General features: G+C 37.5%; 2 protein-coding genes across 2 annotated transcripts in view; one reads left to right on the top strand and one right to left on the bottom strand.

The window, feature by feature from the left end:
* The window catches only part of jhy (junctional cadherin complex regulator), a 56301-nt gene extending 34861 nt beyond the window's left edge, over positions 1–21440 (top strand). Inside the window, exon 11 of the mRNA XM_088321572.1 lies at positions 21369–21440. Within this exon, the coding sequence (XP_088177698.1) occupies positions 21369–21425 (57 nt within the window). The 3' untranslated portion in view covers positions 21426–21440. The remainder of the gene's footprint in view (positions 1–21368) is intronic.
* On the bottom strand, positions 762–8044 carry bsx (brain specific homeobox). Its single transcript, XM_088321338.1, has 3 exons — positions 7736–8044; positions 5201–5391; positions 762–1910 (listed from the first exon to the last, which is right to left on the bottom strand). The coding sequence occupies exons 1-3, from the start codon at positions 7980–7982 to the stop codon at positions 1695–1697; spliced, it is 654 nt and encodes a 217-aa protein (XP_088177464.1). The 5' UTR covers positions 7983–8044; the 3' UTR covers positions 762–1694.
* Positions 21441–21961: the final 521 nt, after the last annotated feature.

Below are 21961 nucleotides of genomic sequence, written 5' to 3'. Positions count from 1 at the left end.
AAAAGGTTTGGCAAAAAATGAGAAGTGAAATGTTGTGTTTTGGTCACTTTGAATCTCCATAGTTTGTATTCTTTCTTGTGCTGTTTTGGGTTCCGCTACACCATACAGCGACATCTAGTGGTCAAATAACACACAATTTCCAGAAGAATAAGGCTATCATTTGGAAATTGAATAAATAAATGAAGAATGCAGGGACAACGAATAGTTGGAATTTTATTTGATCCATACATGGTTTGTGGAGATCAAGCCTTGTAGCTCAGTTGGGGAAAAAGGCAAACATGCTTCTTCCAGTATTGACTTTTGAAAACCTCCCTATTTTTCACATTTAAAAAAAAACAAAGAAATAAGATCTTCGTTGCTAAAAACAGACTCCAAAAAGGAGCCCAAGTTCCAGTTATAATGCACATAAACAGGTATCAAATGAGCACATTATTTGCCATTCATGTGCAAATGAATGGAAAATATCACGTACTCCGTTAGTAATTTAATGAATGAAGTATTTTATTGAGTTCAATTAAAACACCTATCATGAATTTGCCGAGAACGCACGTTAAATTTTAAATATCACTTCATCATTCAGAATCATTAGTTGAACAATGACGAAAAACAGAAAAAAATGCAAAATGCGGCCTTAATATATAGAAAGCTGAACATACAAACAGTGTAAAAAAGCTGGCATTAGGCTGCTGATCCTTAAAGGGACAGTGTGTATTATTTAGTGTCTCCTAGTTGTAGAATAAATGTAAAAAATTGATTTAAATAATAAGCAAAAATACAGAAACTCTCATACAAACGAACATTTTGTAAATACTTGTAAGTTGACAATTTTGCATTTATTCAATATAACATGAGGATCACCCGACCTGAAATCATTGACAGCCATCTTGCTGCTACGGGTCCCCCCCCCAAAATTAAAAGCCTTATGAAAGGCTAGACAAAAACAACCAAGGTAAAACATTGTGCAGCTTGGCACCTTAAGTGTCTGTAGTTTGTATTCTTCCTTGTGGTTTTAGCATACCGGTCAACCTCCACGGCTCCATGCCCGTACAAACTGTCGTATTCTCCCTTACGAAATACAAAAAAATCTTACACCATTTTTTTCCCTGAATGATGCATGATGGGAAATCCCCAGGCGGCAGACGCATGCGCACGGTACCATCAAACCGCTCGCTTCGTTTGCAACGAAAAAAAGCGATACCGAGATAGAGGCTACCGCGGCCAACTCGTTAGACTTGACTGATTTGCCGTTTCGTGATAGTCGGTGTATACCGGATGGTACCCATAATTGACAAATTTGCGTTTTTCCGTACAGATTTTCTTGTACTTCGTACACGTCTTAAAATGCATAATAAATGTACTTTGTACGGCGAAAACGTACAGGTTGACAGGTATGTTTTAGCTGTAGTTTTTGGTTGCACGACACAAAACAGCGACACCTAGCGGCCAAATAATACACGCCATCCCTTTAAAAATAATAATAAATATAAACAATATAAATAGATCATGTTAACATAATTTGAATCAAATAGACTATGATATTTCCAAGTTATTTACATAAATGAAAGGGAATTGTACACAACATTAAACATTTCAGTATCTTTCAGCTCGTTTTTCCCATTGACTATGATGTAGTGGGCGTTTTTATTTTATTTTACATTTTTATTTTGTTATTTTTACAAAACGCATGCAGCTTACTATAGAAGGTTATCCGGGGAGCAAATATCATCTTCGATGTCCACATCGTCGTCGTTTTCTTGAAGCAAATAGGAATCTTGTTCATCTTTCGGGTCCTTATTGTTGACTTTGTCGGGCGAGTCGTGTTGGCCTCTCTCGGCCGTTTTGTGATCGTCTTGAGCTTTCCTCAGCTGCTTCTTGTGCTTCATTCTCCGGTTTTGGAACCACGTTTTCACCTGAAAAGAACATTAAGTACGCAGTTTTTGAATGCCGGTAGACCTATGCCAACTTCTCCCCTTGTTAATGATGGAAATGTTCCTTATTTAGCGCTATTAAACCTTGCAAAAGCACGGCCGTGCACCTATTTACTCACAACAAGAAGGACTAAAACAAAGATGGTTTATGTCAACAATTTCATTTTATTTAGGCTCAGTATATAAATGCTTGATCGAGTATAACATTTGCTTGTGCAGCGCGACAATATTATTAGTCTACGATGACGTCCGCCACCAGTGATCGAGACCATCCGGATAAGAAGCCAAATGGGCAAGAGAAGATCGATTTGACAAAGAGAAAAAAAACCGAGTTTTTTTTTTAAACCGTGTTTTTTCCCCCTGTCTAAAATTGTTCAACGGCAAACTCAATTCGATATGATCAAAAGAGAGGAATTGCAATCATCAATCGGGGAAACGATTGACTGATGTTAAAACAGATTCTGATCGGTACTTGGCTCGCTTTTGGGGGTGCGATTCAAACAAAGCACCCTAAAAATGACACAATTTTTACAAATCTCTTTTCCTAAATAAAAGACAAAATAGGTTTAAATATGGTAAATATGCTCGTCTGAGGATCAAGAGGTTGCAGGTTCGATTCCTGGCTCCTTTGTGTTATATGTCGTAGTGTCCTTGGGCAAGAACCTGAATCCCTAATGCCCCTGGTGTGACGCTGTGACTGTTTGTGAATGATTAAGTCTGCACATTGACTTCATAATCGCTATATAAATGCGGACCATTTACATTATTTTACTCGGCTACTACGTCACTTGCGGCATAGCGGCGGAGTCTGTGGAGGCTCTGGTGTATTACAGTGAGAGTATAGGGTTTGCAACTTCCAGGTGAGGTGACACAGATTATTCTGTAAAGTTTAGGGTGGACGTATACATTGTTGAATAGAATGCATCATTGTCTAATGAGTTTCACCGTTCTTCTGTATGTGTGTGTGTAGAAAAGTAAAGAAATGTTAACCAGCCAAACTCTCTGAACCTAAAATAGCCCCTGATTGGTATTGATTTTTTTCTCCCTATGCAGACCTCTTTTTGGGGTGGTTTTGCTTTTTTCCCAATCTTTGAAACAATAAACGTAAATAGTTGGATCAATAGTTCCCATTTTATGTTCTTGGTTTTTCAAATGTTACTTTTCAAGTGTTTGTTTTGTGTTTGAGGATATCTATCCATCCATCCATCCATTATCTGCACCGCTTATCCTCAGTAGGGTCGCGGGGGTGCTGGAGCCTATCCCAGATATCTTCAGGCAGTGGGCAGGGGACACCCTGAACTGGTTGCCAGTCAGTCACAGGGCATGAAAATATTTACTATGCTCTAAATTGATTTGCCCATTGCAAATCTCCTTAACCCAAGGTGGCTACATTCCTGCAAAGAGGGAAACAATGGATGTAGAAAATAGGCAGTAGAGAGCCTCTAAACGCCAAAACTAGGATAAATTATAGTCTATTTTATCCGTGATGTGCATTTGTGCACGTGCAATCACTAACGGGAGCTATGAAAGAGATCTTGTGCAAATATTTGGTTGTTCCCTTTTATTAATGAATGAATGGTTGATACTGTTTTTCTTAGTGTGCCTTAAACTTCCTTCATTCATCCTTGGCGTTTCTTTTGCAATTATCTAACTTATTTCTCGTTCCCCCAACTCCTCCAAACCCTTGGAATGTTCTGCAATTCGACTCTTTCGCAATTTTTTTTTTCGTTGATAAACGAAATGAAAGAAAAGACAAAAAAGAACGATGTTTCTGTTCTATACCTGAGCTCAACAGGTAAGCATATCTGTCAAGCTTAGTTAATTCCTCTCCTTATTAACGTTTTCAAGAATTGACATAATAAACACTACAAAGACAACGCGGCACCTATTTACTCACATTAAGGCAGAAACAAAGACAATTTGTGTAAATACAATTATTTTATTAATTCAATAAACAACACAAATGATTCTCTCAGAATCTTGCAGTGAATTTAGTCTTAGTTATTAGTGCATTAAAAAAACAATCTCTCCTACAAAAATGGTTTGACTCAATTTGAAATAATCAAAAAACCTCAAAAGACGAGGAAAGGTATAGGTTGACAGTTATAGGCAAGGTCATTTTTGTTACTTGTGCAAACTACAACAAACGATATGTCTATTTTTCTTTTCTTATCCCCTCACTCATAGCTACTTTAAGAAATGAAAACGATTAAAAAAAAATATTCATTCAATTTCAGATACTTCGTCATCGTTGCCCATTTTATATGCGGTGACTTGATTAATAAACTTACATTTGAAAAAAAAAACGTCGAAACCCTCTTATCCAATAACTAACTATGTTAATCGATCGCAATATTGAATACTGGAATGGTAGAATTAAGTTCACACGTTAGCCCAGAAAACGTACCACTTTTCCCCTTCATTTTTATTCTCTCGATCTTATTTTGACCCTCCTCTTAGTTTTTCAGGCATTTTTGTTGTGCATGGGCCTTTTCTCTGCAAGTATACATCCCTTGAATTCAATTTTGAAAACCTGTTAACGTAAACTTCAAAAGAATGGTAGAAAAAATGTTGTTTCGTGGCGTATTGAAGTTATTACAACACATCAATACATATATATATATATATATTTTTTTTTTCATTTAAATATTATTGACTACATGATGACTGTATGATGACATAGTGTTATGGTCAATATATTTATTTTAAGAACAAGGCTAAAAATCCTTCCCCCCACCAGCAATAGAACTTTAATACAAATATGAAATAAAAAGCACAACTACCCGTTCCAAAACAAATAATAAAATTACATTCAAAGCCTCTGTGTGCAAGAACTTACACTTCTATACAAGTGCAATTTGTGTTAGGATGCTCGTGTGGCAAAAAATGTCATTTTTAGTATATTATTTTGCAGGGATAAATATTAATTACAGTTAATGCAATATGCCCAGTTCACGTATGATCTCAAATTTGGCTTTAGCTAGCGTTTTAAAATATTTTGGTTTTATATCTGGGTCAAAACCGACCTTGACAATACAAATGTGACAATTTCAATCAGTGAATTTTATTTTTTTTCACTTGATTTTTGTTAAAATAGACATTGCAGACACAGGGAAGAAGCCTTGATGCAAGAATAGACTAGAATAGACTAGAATAGACTAGAATAGACTAGAATAGACTAGAATAGAATAGAATAGAATAGAATAAAAAATAAACAAATGTATGAGTTTCTGTATGCATTTAAAATCCAAAACACAAGAGGATCCACCTACCTGCGTTTCAGAGAGGCTGAGTGCGGTTGCAAGTTCGACTCTCTCCGGTGTGGACAGGTACCTCTGGATCTCGAACCTCTTTTCTAAACCGGAAAGTTGCGAATCGGAGAAAACGGTTCGGGCCTTTCTGCGACGGCAGTGCTTGCCCGATAAATCGGCGTGATGCTGAAACAAGGCGGGCATTTGCATGCCTGCGCAAAACCACAAACAGACATAAAAATGAAAACAGATTTTCAAGCATCACATTTCTTCCCTATTATTAAATGACAATTGACGATTTATGTGGATACAAATAAGGGAGGGCACATCTTTAACTTGATGTTAACATTTCCCTGTTAAATTGGTTCAAACTGCTTTTCAATAATCCCATGTTATCGGAAATATTAAACAGGACTTGTACATTCTTTGAATAGAATAGAATAGAATAGAATAGAATAGAATAGAATAGAATAGAATTGTCTTTATTGTCATTGATATCAACGTGGTTAAACATTGTATTCAACGAGAAAAGAAATGACAATTCAGGGTAAAGATGTCAAACAGATTTCAAAGAGAAAAATAAAATAAAAGATTGCCAGAATATATGTGCAAAAATGTTTACAATAAGTGCGTAGAAACTGGCGCAAGGTATAATAATAGTGTGTCGTAACAATAGTGCTATAAACATTATACAATAACATAAATTGCAAGATATTCTTGCATCTTTTATTTATTTTTAATTTATTCTTTATAAAGATGATCTAAAATTTGCCCGCTAAATTCGTTAAATTTGCTTTTCAATAATCACATTATATCAGAACTATTAAAAAGGACTTTAAGATTTCATTTAGATTCAAATAAAGGAGGGTGTAATCTCAATATATTTACGAGGGGGAAATTGAGTTAATTAATACTGCTTTTCGGTAATTATATTTGATCAGAATTATTAAACTGGATTTCGTGATTTATGTAAATATAATTTAATGAGAAAAGGGATGTAAGCAACTACCTGTTGATCTCGTAAAAACTGCTTTTTAATTATCACATTTTATCAGAAATATTAAACGTGACTTTAAAATGTATTTGAATAGAAATAAGGCAGGGTATATTCTTAATATTTACACGATATTGTGTGCGTTTCAGATATAGACTACCACTGAAAATGTGTACGTCAACACTCAAATAGAACCGCTTTTCAATAAAGGGGACTATTTAACATAATACATGAAAAATAACATGCTATTTGGGAAATATTCTTGTTTTCATCCCTCATATTTCTAAATACTTGTTTTTACTGAGCATATTCTTAGCTGTTATTCATTATTCACTGGCTTACTGCTGTAACAAAAGAAAATTCCCCATTGGGACGAATAAAGAATTATCTTATCTTATCTTTAAACATGACAGCCACAATTAATCAGAATTACAAAACGTTACCATTTACGTAATTTCAACTATCAGACTTGCTTATTTTATTCACGAGATGAATGGATACTTTTAAGAAGATCACAGAAAGTTTGTTATTCAATAGATATTTAAATCTATACAAGACATTTTTTTTCGATTGTATTTCCTGATCATAAATGATGAAATCAACAATTTTCGTTACAATGTAAAATTAACTAAAATGGGAATTTCATATTTCGTACGGGATAAATAATAGTTATTTTGTGAAAAATAAATTATTCTGTAAGAAGATGTAATAAGAAAAAAATGCGTGTTGTGTATTTGTTAATTCTTATCTTTCTGTAGTTATTAGCGACGCCAAATTTCCATTTGCTTTTGATGAACATTTATAATTTGGAAGATCCTTTTTTGAATACAATTAAACGACACTAGGGGTTCTTATTTTTATTTATATTTCAATGTCTATCTTTCTGGAGGCATATAGCAATAACCAATTCTTAATTTCCCGGGTCCAAATGTAATAAGCTTGTATGATTATGCAACTTTGCATTTAATGAACCTTGCTAATTGTAAATATTCTTCTGTGAATTTAAATGATACTCGTGGTTATTATTTCATCCGCGTCAACTTATACGCTTACCCCCTATTTTCTACTTTTTTATCATTTCAAATTGTGTACGCCGTATATCAATTTATGTGCGCGATCAATACATTCGAATGATACACTAAATTTACTGCAAGTGGTGAAATATCTAAGGGACATGCTAAAAGAATTTGTTTTGTATACTTGGTAGACAAATTATTTTTGCTTTTATTCCGCATAATCTGTTTTATGATGAGTAAATAGGTGCCGTGCAGTGTTTGTAAGGCCCATTATAGCCTAATAAGGGGAATTGCAATCATTTTTAATTGTTTATCCATCTTTTTGGGTCCTAATATAACATGCGTTTGCGTCCAATATGTTGGATGAAAATTAGGTACTCTAAAGATGCTTTGGTGAATTAAAAATGACACCAGGGGGAATGATTTTAACTATTTATTATAAATAAATGGGGTTTATAGGAACACAATAGATACGGGAATGAAATAGGCTTCTTTCTGTTTTTTTTCTCTCCATATTTTGATTTCCATACAAGATGGCAAACTTACCGGATGTAAAAAAGTATTGTTGATGTTCTGCTTTGTGGAGCGGATGATGCGGATGCGGGGCCAAAACCGGCGTGGGCATCAACGGGTATCCATACTCCAAACTAGGCAAAGTGGGCAGACTGGGAATCCGCGAGCTACAAAAAGGCGACTGAATCACATCTCTGAGAGGTTTTGGTTTGTGCAATAAAATATCTTCAATAAAAAAAGACGTCGATCTCTGCGTGGGACCTGCGCTTGGGTAATTCATGCTGAAAAGTGTTCAGAGACTGAAACTTCAAAGTTGCATCGGTTAAGTCGTGTTTCGACGCAGTTCCGACGTGTTGTGGAGCAACAGGAAGGAGAGATTGTCATCAAGTTCTTATTCAGTGTGAAAATGGATTTAGTCATCCGCCAATTACGGACAAGATGGGTAGGAGGGATGCAGTTCGAGCTCTGATTGGTCCAAATTGTGCACTTGCTAGTCAAAGAGCGATCATACAGGTGGGTGGTGGGGGGAAAGACCGAAAAAATAGAAAAACGCATCGTAGAAACAAATACTTACATACCTGCCAACCTGATCCCCCTATTAATGATTGCAACTCCCCTCATTAAAGAGGCTTGATGATAAAGCTTACAAACACAACGCGGCACCTATTTACTCACAGCCAGACAGACTTGTGCACTTGCTATAGTCAAAGAGCGATCGCGCAGAAAAAAAGAGTGCAATAAAGGAAGGCATCGTGGAAACAAATACTCAAAACTGCGTTTGGCAATGCCTACAAATATACTACAAAAACCCTACTACAAAAACACTAATGCAGAAATACTACAATAACATAGCAACGTCTACATTAATGATGATGTCAATTCCCCCTATAAGCGACCAGTAACAAACACAACGTGGCACCTATTTACTCACTGCAAGACACACAAGGTAGAATAAAAACAAAGATGACTCATGTAAACAAGTTGATTTTAATTATCAAACAAATCCCTTATAAAAAATAACATTTGCTAGGGTACTGCGACAATTTCAGTCAATGGTTCCCTTTAATGATTGCAAAAACAGAAATATTTTAGAAATACAACCACAGCAGTACTACAAAATACTCAAAATACAGGGCTAATGACAATTATCTTGATAAGTAAAATGTATGAATAAAGCAAAGCAAATGCTCGACAAAAAACAAACAATTTCAAATACTACAAAAATCCTCCCATACTGCCGAAATACTGCATGACTCCTACAAACAACAATACTGCAGATAAACTACAAGAATACCACAAAAATCCTACCCCAAAATACTCCTCCAGAAATACTATAAGAATTTGACGGAAATACTACAAAAACGTTACATACAAAAAACTACAGCTGAAATAGTGCACAAATACACTAATGTCTACATTTTTAATGATGGCCATTTCCATTATAAAGCAGTAATACACGTAAAAATGCAACACAACACCTATTTACTCACACAGCAAAACAGATATAATGAAAATCAATTTTTGTGAACATTTTTAATTTAATTTACAAAATAAGCAACACAACCAGTTCTTTCAGCGTCTTTTATTCGTTTTTTTACGACATAAATACTCCTAAAATACTAGAATCTACAAAGATACTACTGCAAAAATACTACAGAAACACTACAAAAACCACACTATGGAAATATCACAAAAATATTACTACAGTAATACCAGAAAAATAAGAAAACAAAAATCCCATTTCAAAACCCCCTACTACAAGAATACTACAGAAATACTACAGGAAACATACAAAAAAAAAATACAGCAATACTATAAATATAATAGAGAAGTCTACAAAAATCCTACAACGGAAATATGCAAAAATACTTCTGCAAGAATACTACAAAATACTTCTTTAGAAACACTACAACGACGAAACAAAATATCATAGAAATACTACAAAAATAATACAGCAGAAAGACTACACTCACATATACATTATTAATGATTGCAATTCCCCTTATTAAGCGATAATAACTCTTACAAACACAACGCGGCACCTGTCTACTCACAGAAAGACAGACCATGTAGAATAAAAAAAGATTATTAGTGTAAAAATGTTTATTTTATCTACGAAATAAAAGAACACAATTATTTTCGCATATTCCTTAATTCTTTCCCCACTTGCCGTAAATTTGGTGTTGATTTTAATACGTAGCAGTTTATTCCTAATTATTTTTTTTCTTCGTACAAAAAATATAATACGGCGTACACAATTCAAAATGATAAAAAATAAAAATAAAATACGGGGAAAACCAAGTTGACGGGTATGTAGTTAAAACAGAGTTTATTTGGCTGCTAAGCAACGCTGTCTTGTGTTTTTGCGTAACTGTTCAATACATTAGTCCATTAGCAAAAAAAGAGATGTATACAAATACATGACCGGCCAAAGTGTTTCATTTCCATGATTTATTCTATATTTTCCTATATGTAGATTTTATGATACAGATCATGAGCGGAAAAAGTTTGATTAGCAATCCACATTTGGTTAAAAATTTGGCGGAATATGTCAAGTCAAGTCAAGTCAAATTTATTTATATAGCCCTTAATCACAAAAATGTCTCAAAGGACTGCACAGGATTACAGTTACAAAATTACACAATTACCTGATCTTAAACCAGCATATGGGGTAAATATTGATTGATTAATTGTATATAGATAGATACAAAAAATATCATAAAGTTGGGTCAGATACCTCGGCAATGCATGAATAAATATTGAAGACACATGATAGATACATGCAGACATCTCTCTCTCTCTCTCTCCCCTCTCTCTCTCTCTCTCTCTCTGTATATATATATATATATATATATATATATATATATATATATATATATATATATATATATATATATATATATATATATATATATATATATATATATATATATATATATATATATATATATATATATATAGGGCAGCACGGCAGCGCAGTGGTTAGCGCTTGTGCGGCACAGTTCATGTCATGGGAACCTGTCGTGGGTTCAAATCCAGCTCCAGACTTCCTGTGCTTGCGTGGGTTTCCTCCGGGCACTCCGGTTTCCTCCCACGTTCCAAAAACATGCATTTCAGGTGAATTGGCCGGTCCAAGTTGTCCCTAGGTGCGAATGAGTTGTCTGTCCCTGTGTACCCTGCGATTGGCTGGCAACCAGTTCAGGGTGTCCCCTGCCCACTGCCCGGAGATGGCTGGGATGGGCTCCAGCCCCCCCGCGACCCTAATGAGGATAAGCGGTACGGCTAATGAGATGAGATGAGATGAGATATATATATATATATATATATATATATTTATGTATACATGTGTATATATCCATTCATCCATTATCTGCACCGCTTATCCTCAGTTAGGTCGCGGGGGTGCTGGAGCCCATCCCAGCCATCTTCGCAGTGGGCAGGGGACACCCTGAACTGCTTGCCAGCCATTCGCAGGGCACACAGGGACAGACAATTCGCTCGCTCATTCACACCTAGAGACAATTTGGACCGGCCAATTAACCTGACATACATGTTTTTGGAATGTGGGAGGAAACCAGAGTGCCCGGAGGAAACCCACGCAGGCACAGGGAGAACATGCAAACTCCGCACAGGAAGGTTGGTAGCTGTATTTGAACCCATGACCTCAGAACTGTGCCGCACCGCCGTCCTGCCCCTATATATATATATATATATATATATATATATATATATATATATATATATATATATAATAATAATTTCCTTGGTATTGTCATTCTTTGTAACAATGTACACAGAACGAAATGTCGATACACCTGACCCGTTGTAGCGAGCCGATGCAGCCGCAGCCAACAGAGGGCGCCGCCATTTTACCAATGTTATAAGTCTTAGGTATGACTCGGCCGAGGCGCGAACCAGCGACCTCCCAGCACGGCGGCGCAGTGGTTAGCGCTTGTGCGGCACAGTTCATGTCATGGGAACCTGTCGTGGGTTCAAATCCAGCTCCAGACTTTCTGTGCGGAGTTTGTATGTTCTCCCCGTGCTTGCGTGGGTTTCCTCCGGGCACTCCGGTTTCCTCCCACATTCCAAAAACATGCATTTCAGGTGAATTGGCCGGTCCAAATTGTCCCTAGGTGTGAATGAGCGAATGAGTTGTCTGTCCCCGTGTGCCCTGCGATTGGCTGGCAACCAGTTCAGGGTGTCCCCTGCCCACTGCCGAAGATGGCTGGGATGGGCTCCAGCCCCCCCGCGACCCTAATGAGGATAAGCGATACGGCTAATGAGATGATGATATATATATATATATATATATATATATATATATATATATATATATATATATATATATATATATATATATATATATATTCATATACAGTAAAGTAGTAAGTAGTTACATATATTATATAAATATTAATATAAATATATATATTTATATATATATTTTCATACACAGTAAAGTAGTTGCCCCTTTGTAAAGGTGCCATCCTGAATTAGGACACTTTTTGCTCGCTGACGCCATCTTCTGGCTTAAATTGTCATTGCAGCCTCTGTCAAGCTGCTTGTATGGAGCGTGCAAGCTCAAATAAACTCTTTTTTATCGTTTTGTGGTTCGGGTACTTGAAACAGCCCTTTTCCTACTTTCATCGCTCATGCTACACCAGTGCTTCTCAATTAATTGTCTATTACGTGGCCCCCGAACTCAAAGGAGTTAGTATTTAATTAGATATGTATTTAGATTTAGTATTCAAATGCTCTTCCCTGTTTTGAACAATTCGCGGCTTGCAGGTTTTACATTTTTTGCAGCTTACAAAAATGTTCCGTAGCCTCCAACCTTAAATTTTAATTTGTGTCTTTCCACAATCCCGTCAGAAATGGATTTAAGTGGTGCGTATTAAAATGAAAGAGAGCGGGCTTCATTGTGCAATGTCCATTTGTAAAATGCTGTTTGCTGTAATTTGTTGATAAGGCGCTCTCATCGCATTTCTAATCACGACGGTTAATGCTAAAGTGCGCTAATGTAGCCTGCGATGCTATATTAGGCAATTAGAGCCGTGTTAGAGTGCAAACTCTCAACCAGGATTTCTCCTCAATCCCATTGGATGAACGCAGAACAATTTAATTACAAGGAATTAGTGAATTAGTAGCTCAAATGATTATTTTTTCCACTATTTTTCTGATGACTGGAACCTTCGCACGAACTTTAATATGTTAAGGTTATTGAATTTAATTTAAAAAAAAACTCCAACATAACTATAAATGAGAATAAAATCAAAAAGAGAATGCAAGGTCAACGAACCTATACACTTGCAAGACATGCATTTTGACTCCGTCCGGCATCCTGCTCATGTGTCCAGTATCCGGTACCGATCCCATCTGGCCTGTCCTGTCCAGTATCTTGCTCGTGTATCCAGTATCCAACATCGATCCTGTCTGTCCCGTCCGGTCCGGTATCTTGCTCGTGCATCCTGTATCTGGTATCGATCCCGTCAGTCCCGTCCTATCCGGTATCTTGCTCGTGTATCCAGTATCTGATATCAATCCTGTCTGTCCTGTCCTGTTTGGTATCCTGCTCGTGTATCCAGTATCCGGTATCGATCACGTCCTGTCCGGTATCTTGCTTATGCATCTTGTATCCAGTATTGATCCCGTCCGTCCCGTATCTTGCCTGTGCACCCTGTATCCGGTATCGATCCCATCTGTCCCGTCCTGTCCGGTATTTTGCTCGTGCATCCTGTATCCGGTATCGACCCCGTCTGTCCCGTCCTGTCCAGTATCTTGCTTGTGCATCCTGTATTTGGTATCGATCCCGTCTGGCCGCCACGTAGGCACGCTAATTAGCGGGCTGCCACCTGATACAGAGGTGTATTATCTTTTATATTGTTGTTTGGTTGGATCCCATAACCACTATGGTGGGAGGGGGGCACATTTCCTGTAGTGTGTCTTAGGCAAGTACAGCCTGGTGGCGCCCCATCCCTCTGTGAAAAAAAACCCCAATCTGATTTCAACGGAGCCAATTACGAATAAGAAAATATTTGACTTTTCCTGTGTGCGTCACAGGAATACTGAGTTTTTTCACTGATAATCAACTAGTCTGACATGAGGACCCTCTATTCCACACTAATGGCAAGTTGCAACCCAAATCAAGAAAAAAATTCTCCTCTCAAAGTTATCCAACGAAAGGATTGTGCAGTCTAACGCAGATATAATAAAATATAATCACTTTTTTATAAACAAAACAAAATGACCAGCAAAATAAAATGTACTGTATATACATACAAACCTAAATTGCTTTTAAACAACCCTTTAGAATACTACATACTACGATAAATTTGTACCCAAAATATGTAAAAACATCCATAATAAATAAAAGACCTAAAATATATTATTTTCAATCTACTGTACCTTACAGTAGAGCTTCAATGGCAGACACTCGTACATCATTTTTGCGTTTCGCTGTCTTCCACTTTTCCTTCGCCTAATGACAACTGTCTAGGGTCTTATCATTGAAGGCAGAAAAAGGTAATAAAACGGACAAAATCACAATAAAATGAAACGTAGTCCCTCTCAAAAATAATTGGAACAGTAAAAAGATGGAGCAGGGCATTATCCATCCTATCTATTATGAACGAGTTTCATTGACCCTCTTGTTTCTTCTTCTTAGCAATATTTTGTGGGAGAAAAGGCCCGCGACCCACTAAGAACGATCCACTTTTGGGTCCCGACCTACCAGTTGAGTAACATAGCTTTTGAGAGGAAATTGTAAAAAAAAAAACGGATGAGATGGTCTTTCGGATTGGTGCTTAAGCGGCTTACGTGCAATTTCATTACCTCAAAATTGGAGCCGCAAAGCACATGAGTGCATCATTTGCCTCTTTACCAGTTTGGCAAGGAACACAACTAACATCATTTATTACTTTAATATTTTGCACATTTTTTAGAAGGCAATGTGTTCATTAAAGTAGTTGTATAAGTCTTCATTTCCATAAAACTTTGTCTTTTAATTTCATGTAAGATCATGTTATATCTCACCTTTCTTTCCCCTCCTGCTTTCCCCCTCTTTCTTTCCTTCTCTCCTTCCATCCCTCCTTATTTCTTTCCCACTTCTTTCATTCTTAACATCCGTTTCCCTCCTTGTCCCCTCTTTCCCCCTCCTTTTTCCTTCTTTCTCTCTTCCCTACTTCCATCCCTCTCTTTTGTTTTTTTCTTTCTTTCTTCCCTTCTTCAATCCCTACTTCAATCCCTACTTCCATCCCTTCTTCCATCCCTTCTTCCATCCCTAGCTTCATCGTTTCTTTCTTTCTTTCTTTCTTTCTTTCTTTCTTTCTTTCTTTCTTTCTTTCTTTCGCAGATATCTTGTAAAATTACTCTAGATGTATTTCTGTAGTATTTCTGTCGTATTTTTGTAGTACTTCCAGGATAGTCCTTTGTTGGATGTCTGTAGTTTTTTTTTTTTTTAGAGTTACCGTAGATGTATATTTGTAGTCTTTCTTTCTTTCTTTCTTTCTTTCTTTCTTTCTTTCTTTCTTTCTTTCTTTCTTTCTTTCTTTCTTTCTTTCTTTCTTTCTTTCTTTCTTTCTTTCTTTCGCAGATATCTTGTAAAATTACTCTAGATGTATTTCTGTAGTATTTCTGTCGTATTTTTGTAGTACTTCCAGGATAGTCCTTTGTTGGATGTCTGTAGTTTTTTTTTTTTTTAGAGTTACCGTAGATGTATATTTGTAGTATTTCTGTAGTATTTTTTGAAGTGTTTTCAAAATAGGATTTTTTGTAGTATTTCTGTAATAGGATCTGTGTTTCATTTGTGTTGTAGTATTTTTTGTAGTATTTCTATGATAGTCCATTGTCGTATGTCTGTAGATATTTTGTTGAATTACTCTAGATGTATTTTTGTAGTAATTCTGTAGTATTTTTTGGAGTGTTTTCATAGTAGGATTGTTTTGTATTAATTCTCTCATAGGATGTTTGTTGTATTTCTGTAGTAGGATTTGTGTCGTATTTATTTGTTTTCTATGTATGCAATAGTATTCTTGTAGTATTTCCATCATAGTCCTTTGTCGAATTTCTGTTGAATTTTTGTAGAATTACTGTAGATGTTTTTTGGTAGTATTTTGGTAGTATTTTTTTAGTTTTTCCATTGTAGGACATCGTAGTGTTTCGGTAGTAGGATGTGTGTTTTTCATGTAGTATTTCATGATAGTCCTTTGTCTTAATGGTGTTGATTTTTGTAGTATTTCTGTTGTAGTATCTATGTATTATAGTATAACAGTGGTACATCGGGGAGCGCTCGCCCGAGAGGTTGTGGGTTAAATGTTAAATGTCAAAGTGTCCTTGGGCAAGACACTGTACCCCGAGTGCCCCTGATAAGAAAGTAGGAGCCTTGCATGGCTGACGCTGCTATCGGTGTGTGAGTTAGTGTGTGAATGGGTAAGTGTGAAGCACATTGTAAAGCGCTTTGGGAGTTCTTTAAAGACTTGAAAAGTGCTATATAAATTCAGACCATTTACCATTAAAAGTAGACACACAAAGGGAAAATAGGGGACAAATCAGACAAAAAAAAACCCCTCATTATTTTATTAGAATTACTTTATGCATTACACATTTTACAATTGTAGCTTGCCATTATCGTTTGGCTGGATTAAAAAAGCCTGCCGGCACATGTCGCCAGTGGGCCGTAGTTTTCTGACCCCTGATTTAAAGTTTTTTTTTTTTTTTGCAAGTGTGAAAATAAAATCTTATCATTTGTGGGTGCTCCAGAGGGACATCTCTTTCCTGGGATTCAGCATACTAATCTACTAATTACTGTTGCAGTATTGAGCTGCAAGGGAGGGCAGTTTGTGTGTAGTCCATTCGGTTATTAGCTCCTGAAGAGGAGCTTACGAGCACTCCGATTGTTGTCTCGCTCGTAACACAGCTGCCCGTGTTTGCACGAGTGCGTACGCACACTAGTGCATTCACTGCTGCATTCAGTACTCCATTCAATGCTGCTTTGATACTCATTACTGTGGCCGCAATCCAATATCCTGCAATCATGCCCTCATCCAACCTATTTTCCACATCCATTGGAGTCCAAACATGCGCACAGTCACTGGCTCAAATTGGGCAATATTTGATAATCATCATTTCAAAACATACGGATTCACAAAATATGCTTTGTTTGCAGTAAGAAAAGAAAGATGGAGGTTGTTTGTATTCTTTATACAGTGATTGCAGCTTGATATATGACTGGTAGGACTGTAGTGTATAGAGAAAATTGCTTTAAACTATATTTATTTGGTTCAGAATGTAATTCGGTGGTTTAGATTCGTCCAGCAGGTGTTGCTCACAGTGTCCACCCTCAACAATCCGAAATAGCCTCATACTGTGTCTAGCATTTATAATGAAAGAAGCCATACAGACGCTTCCCTACTTACGACCATTCGACTTGCGAAAAACGGGAGATACGAACACTTTGTGAGTATTGTGTGCACCTTTTTCAGAGTAGGACATTACTGTAGTACTTCTTTCCGCCGCTACCGGCATGTGGTGCTGTGAATGGTCACCCAGCATTCACCCCGAAGAAGAAATCCACTTCCTCTTCCTAGTTCGTGTGTAAACATTCGATACTGTATCTCCAGCGCGCTAAGAACTTTGACAATTTTATTGTTTAATATCTCGTGCATCCATTCACTATGCTTGGTGTAAAGTGTGAAGAATAGACAAGCCGTTTCTTTTGAAATGAAATGGAATAAGAAAGCTTGATGCGGTTGAGAAAATGTTTGGATCGCTTTTTTTCGGCCACTTTTTACCACGGAGGATGACCTCTTGAAGCGCATATTCCAAAAGTAAGGTAAACTTAGCTTTATTCATCTTTATAGAGCATATTATTTTATTAAACATTTATTTTTCAGTATAATACAATACAGGTTACTTATACAAACCTTGAACCTACTTATAGGAACCTTACTCATACATTCCATACAGAATATAGCACTGAAGCAACTTACGAACAAGCGTAACGTACGAACGATCGTCCGTCGTCTGTACTCCAAACATTTTTTTTTTTGCTTTAAATTATCGGATTTTCAGTTCATTGATATGGATAATGTTTTCTCAGTCCAGAGGAAAAATAGTAGGGACACAAAAATAAATAAAACAAGTGGTTTGTTCTTAACAAACTATGTTTAACTTACATGACAAGGAAAATTGGATCAAATGAAAAAAGAACATTGTTGACAAGAGAAACTCGCATTTTTTATTAACAAAGGAAAAACCATTTGGGGAAAAAGGGTGTCAAGTAAAGATGGCAACGTTGTGATTCCTTAGAAAATCACAGGTTTCTTTATTGTTGTGACTAATTTGAGAATTTTTCCTAACAAATGCGTACTAAGCTTAATGGCTACCTGAAACCAGCCAGAATTGTGTGCCCAGATTACCTTGGAGAATGAGGCCAGGTTTGTGGGTCAAGCGACAGGAAGCATTTGGGGACCTACAGGTGATCTAGAGATCTCACCCCGTGGGCCCTGCACCCTGAGGGGAGGTGGCTCATGGCTGGCAGCCAGCACTCAGGTGTCTCGTTCGGCAGGAAGAAAGACTGAAGGGTTGGTGCATCCACCTTTAATAGCGTGACTAGTCGATTAAGATAGACATTAAAGGACACAGTCCGCAAAGGAGTGTCTTAATCACGTCACAATGTGTTACTTTTCTTTTACTAGACATCTCCCCTCTGATTTTTTAAAAATGTGTTTGTTGCTAATACTGCGAAAAACACCCAGTTTATACGCATTTCTAAAAAAACAACTAATAATGTAATTACTATGTTGTTAGTTGTTCTTATCGGGCTAATTATTGGATGGAGGGTTAAATAAACACAGTAAACCACTAAAAAAAATAATTTTACTAGAAAATCACAAAGACCCAGCACCAGTGAGCTATTTTCAGCATAAGTATGCGGGCACCTCAGCTGTCCTTAGGGGGCACCACGTTGGAGACCTCTGGCGTGGACAACTTATGTCCTGCCGGAAGCATCATTCATCATCCTGATTCGGTGACATCATTGGACGTATGAGCAAGAGCTGAAGAAAGCAGTACTGGTGAAGACTTTGATTAAAAATAAACAAATAATAAACAGAAAATTCTGGGCTTGTGAACAAGACACAGTCCTCCCTAAACAAGCATTGAGAACATGGCTGACCACTGTAATTATAAGAAGGGGGCATGGAATAACGAAAATGAAACTTAACTGAAATGGGAATTTTCCAGACGCAGTAAGGAAGTCAAATCTTCACAACAGACCCTTGTTAAGAGTAGATCTAAGTGGATGTTGCAGGTGGCATGATAAGATTATAACAGTCTTATCAGAACACCACTTAAAAACATTGTTGGGAAAGTAAAACCACTGAATGAATGGATGCATTGGATTATCAAATAAATACAACAAATAAATACTTCAAATGTATGCATTATCATAAGGAGCTTTAATTAACACATAATGATTACCGGTAATGTGATTATCAAAGTAATGAAGTAATGATTGTATATTTAAACTAATATAACTTGTCATGATGACTGATTTGGATCACCTGTGCCCGCTCGATTGGCGCCAACTGCTGCGGGCTATCTGATTGGTTCCCTGTCCTTTTTTAAGCCCATTCCTTTCACTCTCCTGTTGTCAGTCCATCAGCGAACCTCTGTTCCTACAAGGCAAGTATTTTGAGTCTGACTCCCGTTTGTCCCGCTTTTTGCACCCGTTTTTCCATCCGTCCGTTCCTGATCCCCCCGTTTGTCTCTGGCTTCGACCCGTTTTTAATCCCGACCATGTTTTTGCTCTCCTGTCCCGGCTATCGACCAAAAAAGTTTGAGCATATTACTCCTGTATTGGCCAACTTGCATTGGCTCCCAGTCCACTTAAGATGTGACTTTAAGGTTCTCTTATTGACATACAAGTGTTTGCATGGACTTGCACCCTCTTATCTCTCTGATCAGCTTCCTCTTTCTATCGCTAAACTTGTGGTTAACGCTACGCATTTGGGTCCTGATTCCTTTCTAGTCGTGACATACCTGGAATACTCGCACAATCACGACTCCTTATTCAGTGACACATTAATTTAACAGTTTTTTTACTAAATTTGCCCATGCGACTTTTAATCAGGTGCGCTCTGTAGTTCGGAATTGACAGTACAATATAATTTCATTCCATGCACATGCATCAACGGAAGGTTGTAGAGAACACCTGACATCTGCGCGCATGTTTTGGTGTATTGGGACTCGAACTGAGGTTGTATTTGGTCTATTGTGCCTTTTTCCCGTATCGGGCTTGACATTGCTTTGACACACACATGCACAAACCTGGAAGATGAAAGGAGAAGAGGAGCTCCATTACCTGCATTACGCCAACTTGCAAAGACCAATTGATGGTGTAAAATGCTCCAGAAAAAGCATTTTTGCTTCCCCCGCACATTTGAGTGCTCTACTTACATAGAACTTCATTTTTATAGACCACAACCTATTTTCTTCCGCCCCAAGTGTTGCAGTCAGAGGGCATTTGATAGCCACAGTCAAAGTGGACATTATGACTATATGCCTAAAAATAAATACATCTATATTTTTCCAATGAGCCAATTATTTTCGTTAGCATTTAGATCAAACTCAATTTACCTGGGGGCCGTCAGAGTTAGGGCTTTATTGAGGTTAGGTAAAATGGGGTTTCCTCAAGAAAAGCTCTTCTTTAATTTGCTACACTAAACATATCAAACATTGACAGTTATGTATGACTACTTGCCTGCTTCATCCGTTTCCAGCTTCACTGGTGAAGGATCTGTTTGGGATCTTAGGACCATCAGTTTTAAATATTATTAATATATCGCTAGCCTTCAAGTCTGCCGTTATTAAACCCACGCTTAAGCGACCTAACCTTGACCCAGAAAGCCTAGGTAATTATAGGCCAGTGTCAAATCTGCCATTTTTTGCAAAATTACTTGAAAAGGTTGTTCCCCAGCAGCTAGATGACTTCATGTCAGAAAATAACCTCTTTGAAACTGCCCAGTCAGCATTTAGGGCAAATCACTCTACTGAGACAGCCCTGGCTAAAGTAACCAATGATCTCCTTTTAGCAATAGATTCCGGTGCCTAATCAATGTTACTGCTGCTGGATCTCAGTGCTGCTTTTGATACTGTCGACCACAACATATTACTTGTTCGTCTGAAATGCATTGGTATCTCAGGAACTGTACTCTCTTGGTTTTTGTCCTACCTGTCAGACAGGATGTAATGTGTTAAGTATGGCAATCTGACCTCCAAACACTCTAATGTCCCCTGTGGTGTTCCACAGGGCTCTGTACTTGGCCCCCTTCTTTTTAGTATTTATATGCTTCCGCTTGGTGACATTATCCGCAGGTATAATATTAGTTTCCATTGCTATGCAGATGACACTCAACAGTATGTGCCACTGGCGACAACTGGACAGTTAAGTTGTAGAAATCTGGAGGCTTGCCTTACTGAGATTCAAAGATGTCACTTAATTTTTTGCGCCTTAACCCAGAAAAAACTGAAATGTTGATTATTGGTCCAGCTCATTGTCGTGAGTTGTTTTCAAACACTGCCCTGAACCTAGACAGTAATATCACCCATAGTGACTTGGTCAAAAATCCGTGTTATATTTGATCCTAATCTGTCGTTTCTGTCACAGGTGAAAACTATTACTAAAATAGCTTTCTACCACCTCCGTAATATCTCTCTGATTTGAGTTCCCCCTATGTTCCTGCACAAATTCTGCACTTGGAAAATGCCAGTCTACTTGTGACTCCGAGAGCCAAGAAGTCTGCAGGCTCGAGAGCGTTCTCCATCCGGGCCCCGGTGCTATGGAATGCCCTGCCTCCGGAGATAAGATCTGCAACCTCAATGGAAGTTTTTAAATCAAGACTTAATACACACTTCTATTCCAAAGCTTATGATTGATGCCCACCTCATATTCTGTATTGTCCTGTCTTTTTCCGACTGCCTGCCTGGTGGTGATACGAAGGAGAAGGACGATTTGAGATGAGTCAGCGGACCAGAGTCTGACCTGAAGCATGTCAACGCCTGCATTTACCACCTGGCAGAGATGGGAAGCTGCGTCGTGGCCGTCATAGACTTTCTGGACTAGTTTACAGCCTCGAGGCGTCGTTGTTCCTTGCCCACATGTTGGTTTAAGATCAGGCGATGGTGTCAGTGTAATCCTGTGCAGTCCTTTGAGACATTTTTGTGATTAAGGGATATATAAATAAATGTGACTTGACAGCC

This window comes from Urocampus carinirostris, chromosome 17, assembly GCF_059441175.1.
Source record: "Urocampus carinirostris isolate Australia breed hairy pipefish chromosome 17, RoL_Ucar_1.0, whole genome shotgun sequence".
Lineage (NCBI taxonomy): Eukaryota > Metazoa > Chordata > Actinopteri > Syngnathiformes > Syngnathidae > Urocampus > Urocampus carinirostris.
Note: the sequence above shows the minus strand (reverse complement) of the source record. Positions and strands in the feature narration are given on the sequence as shown.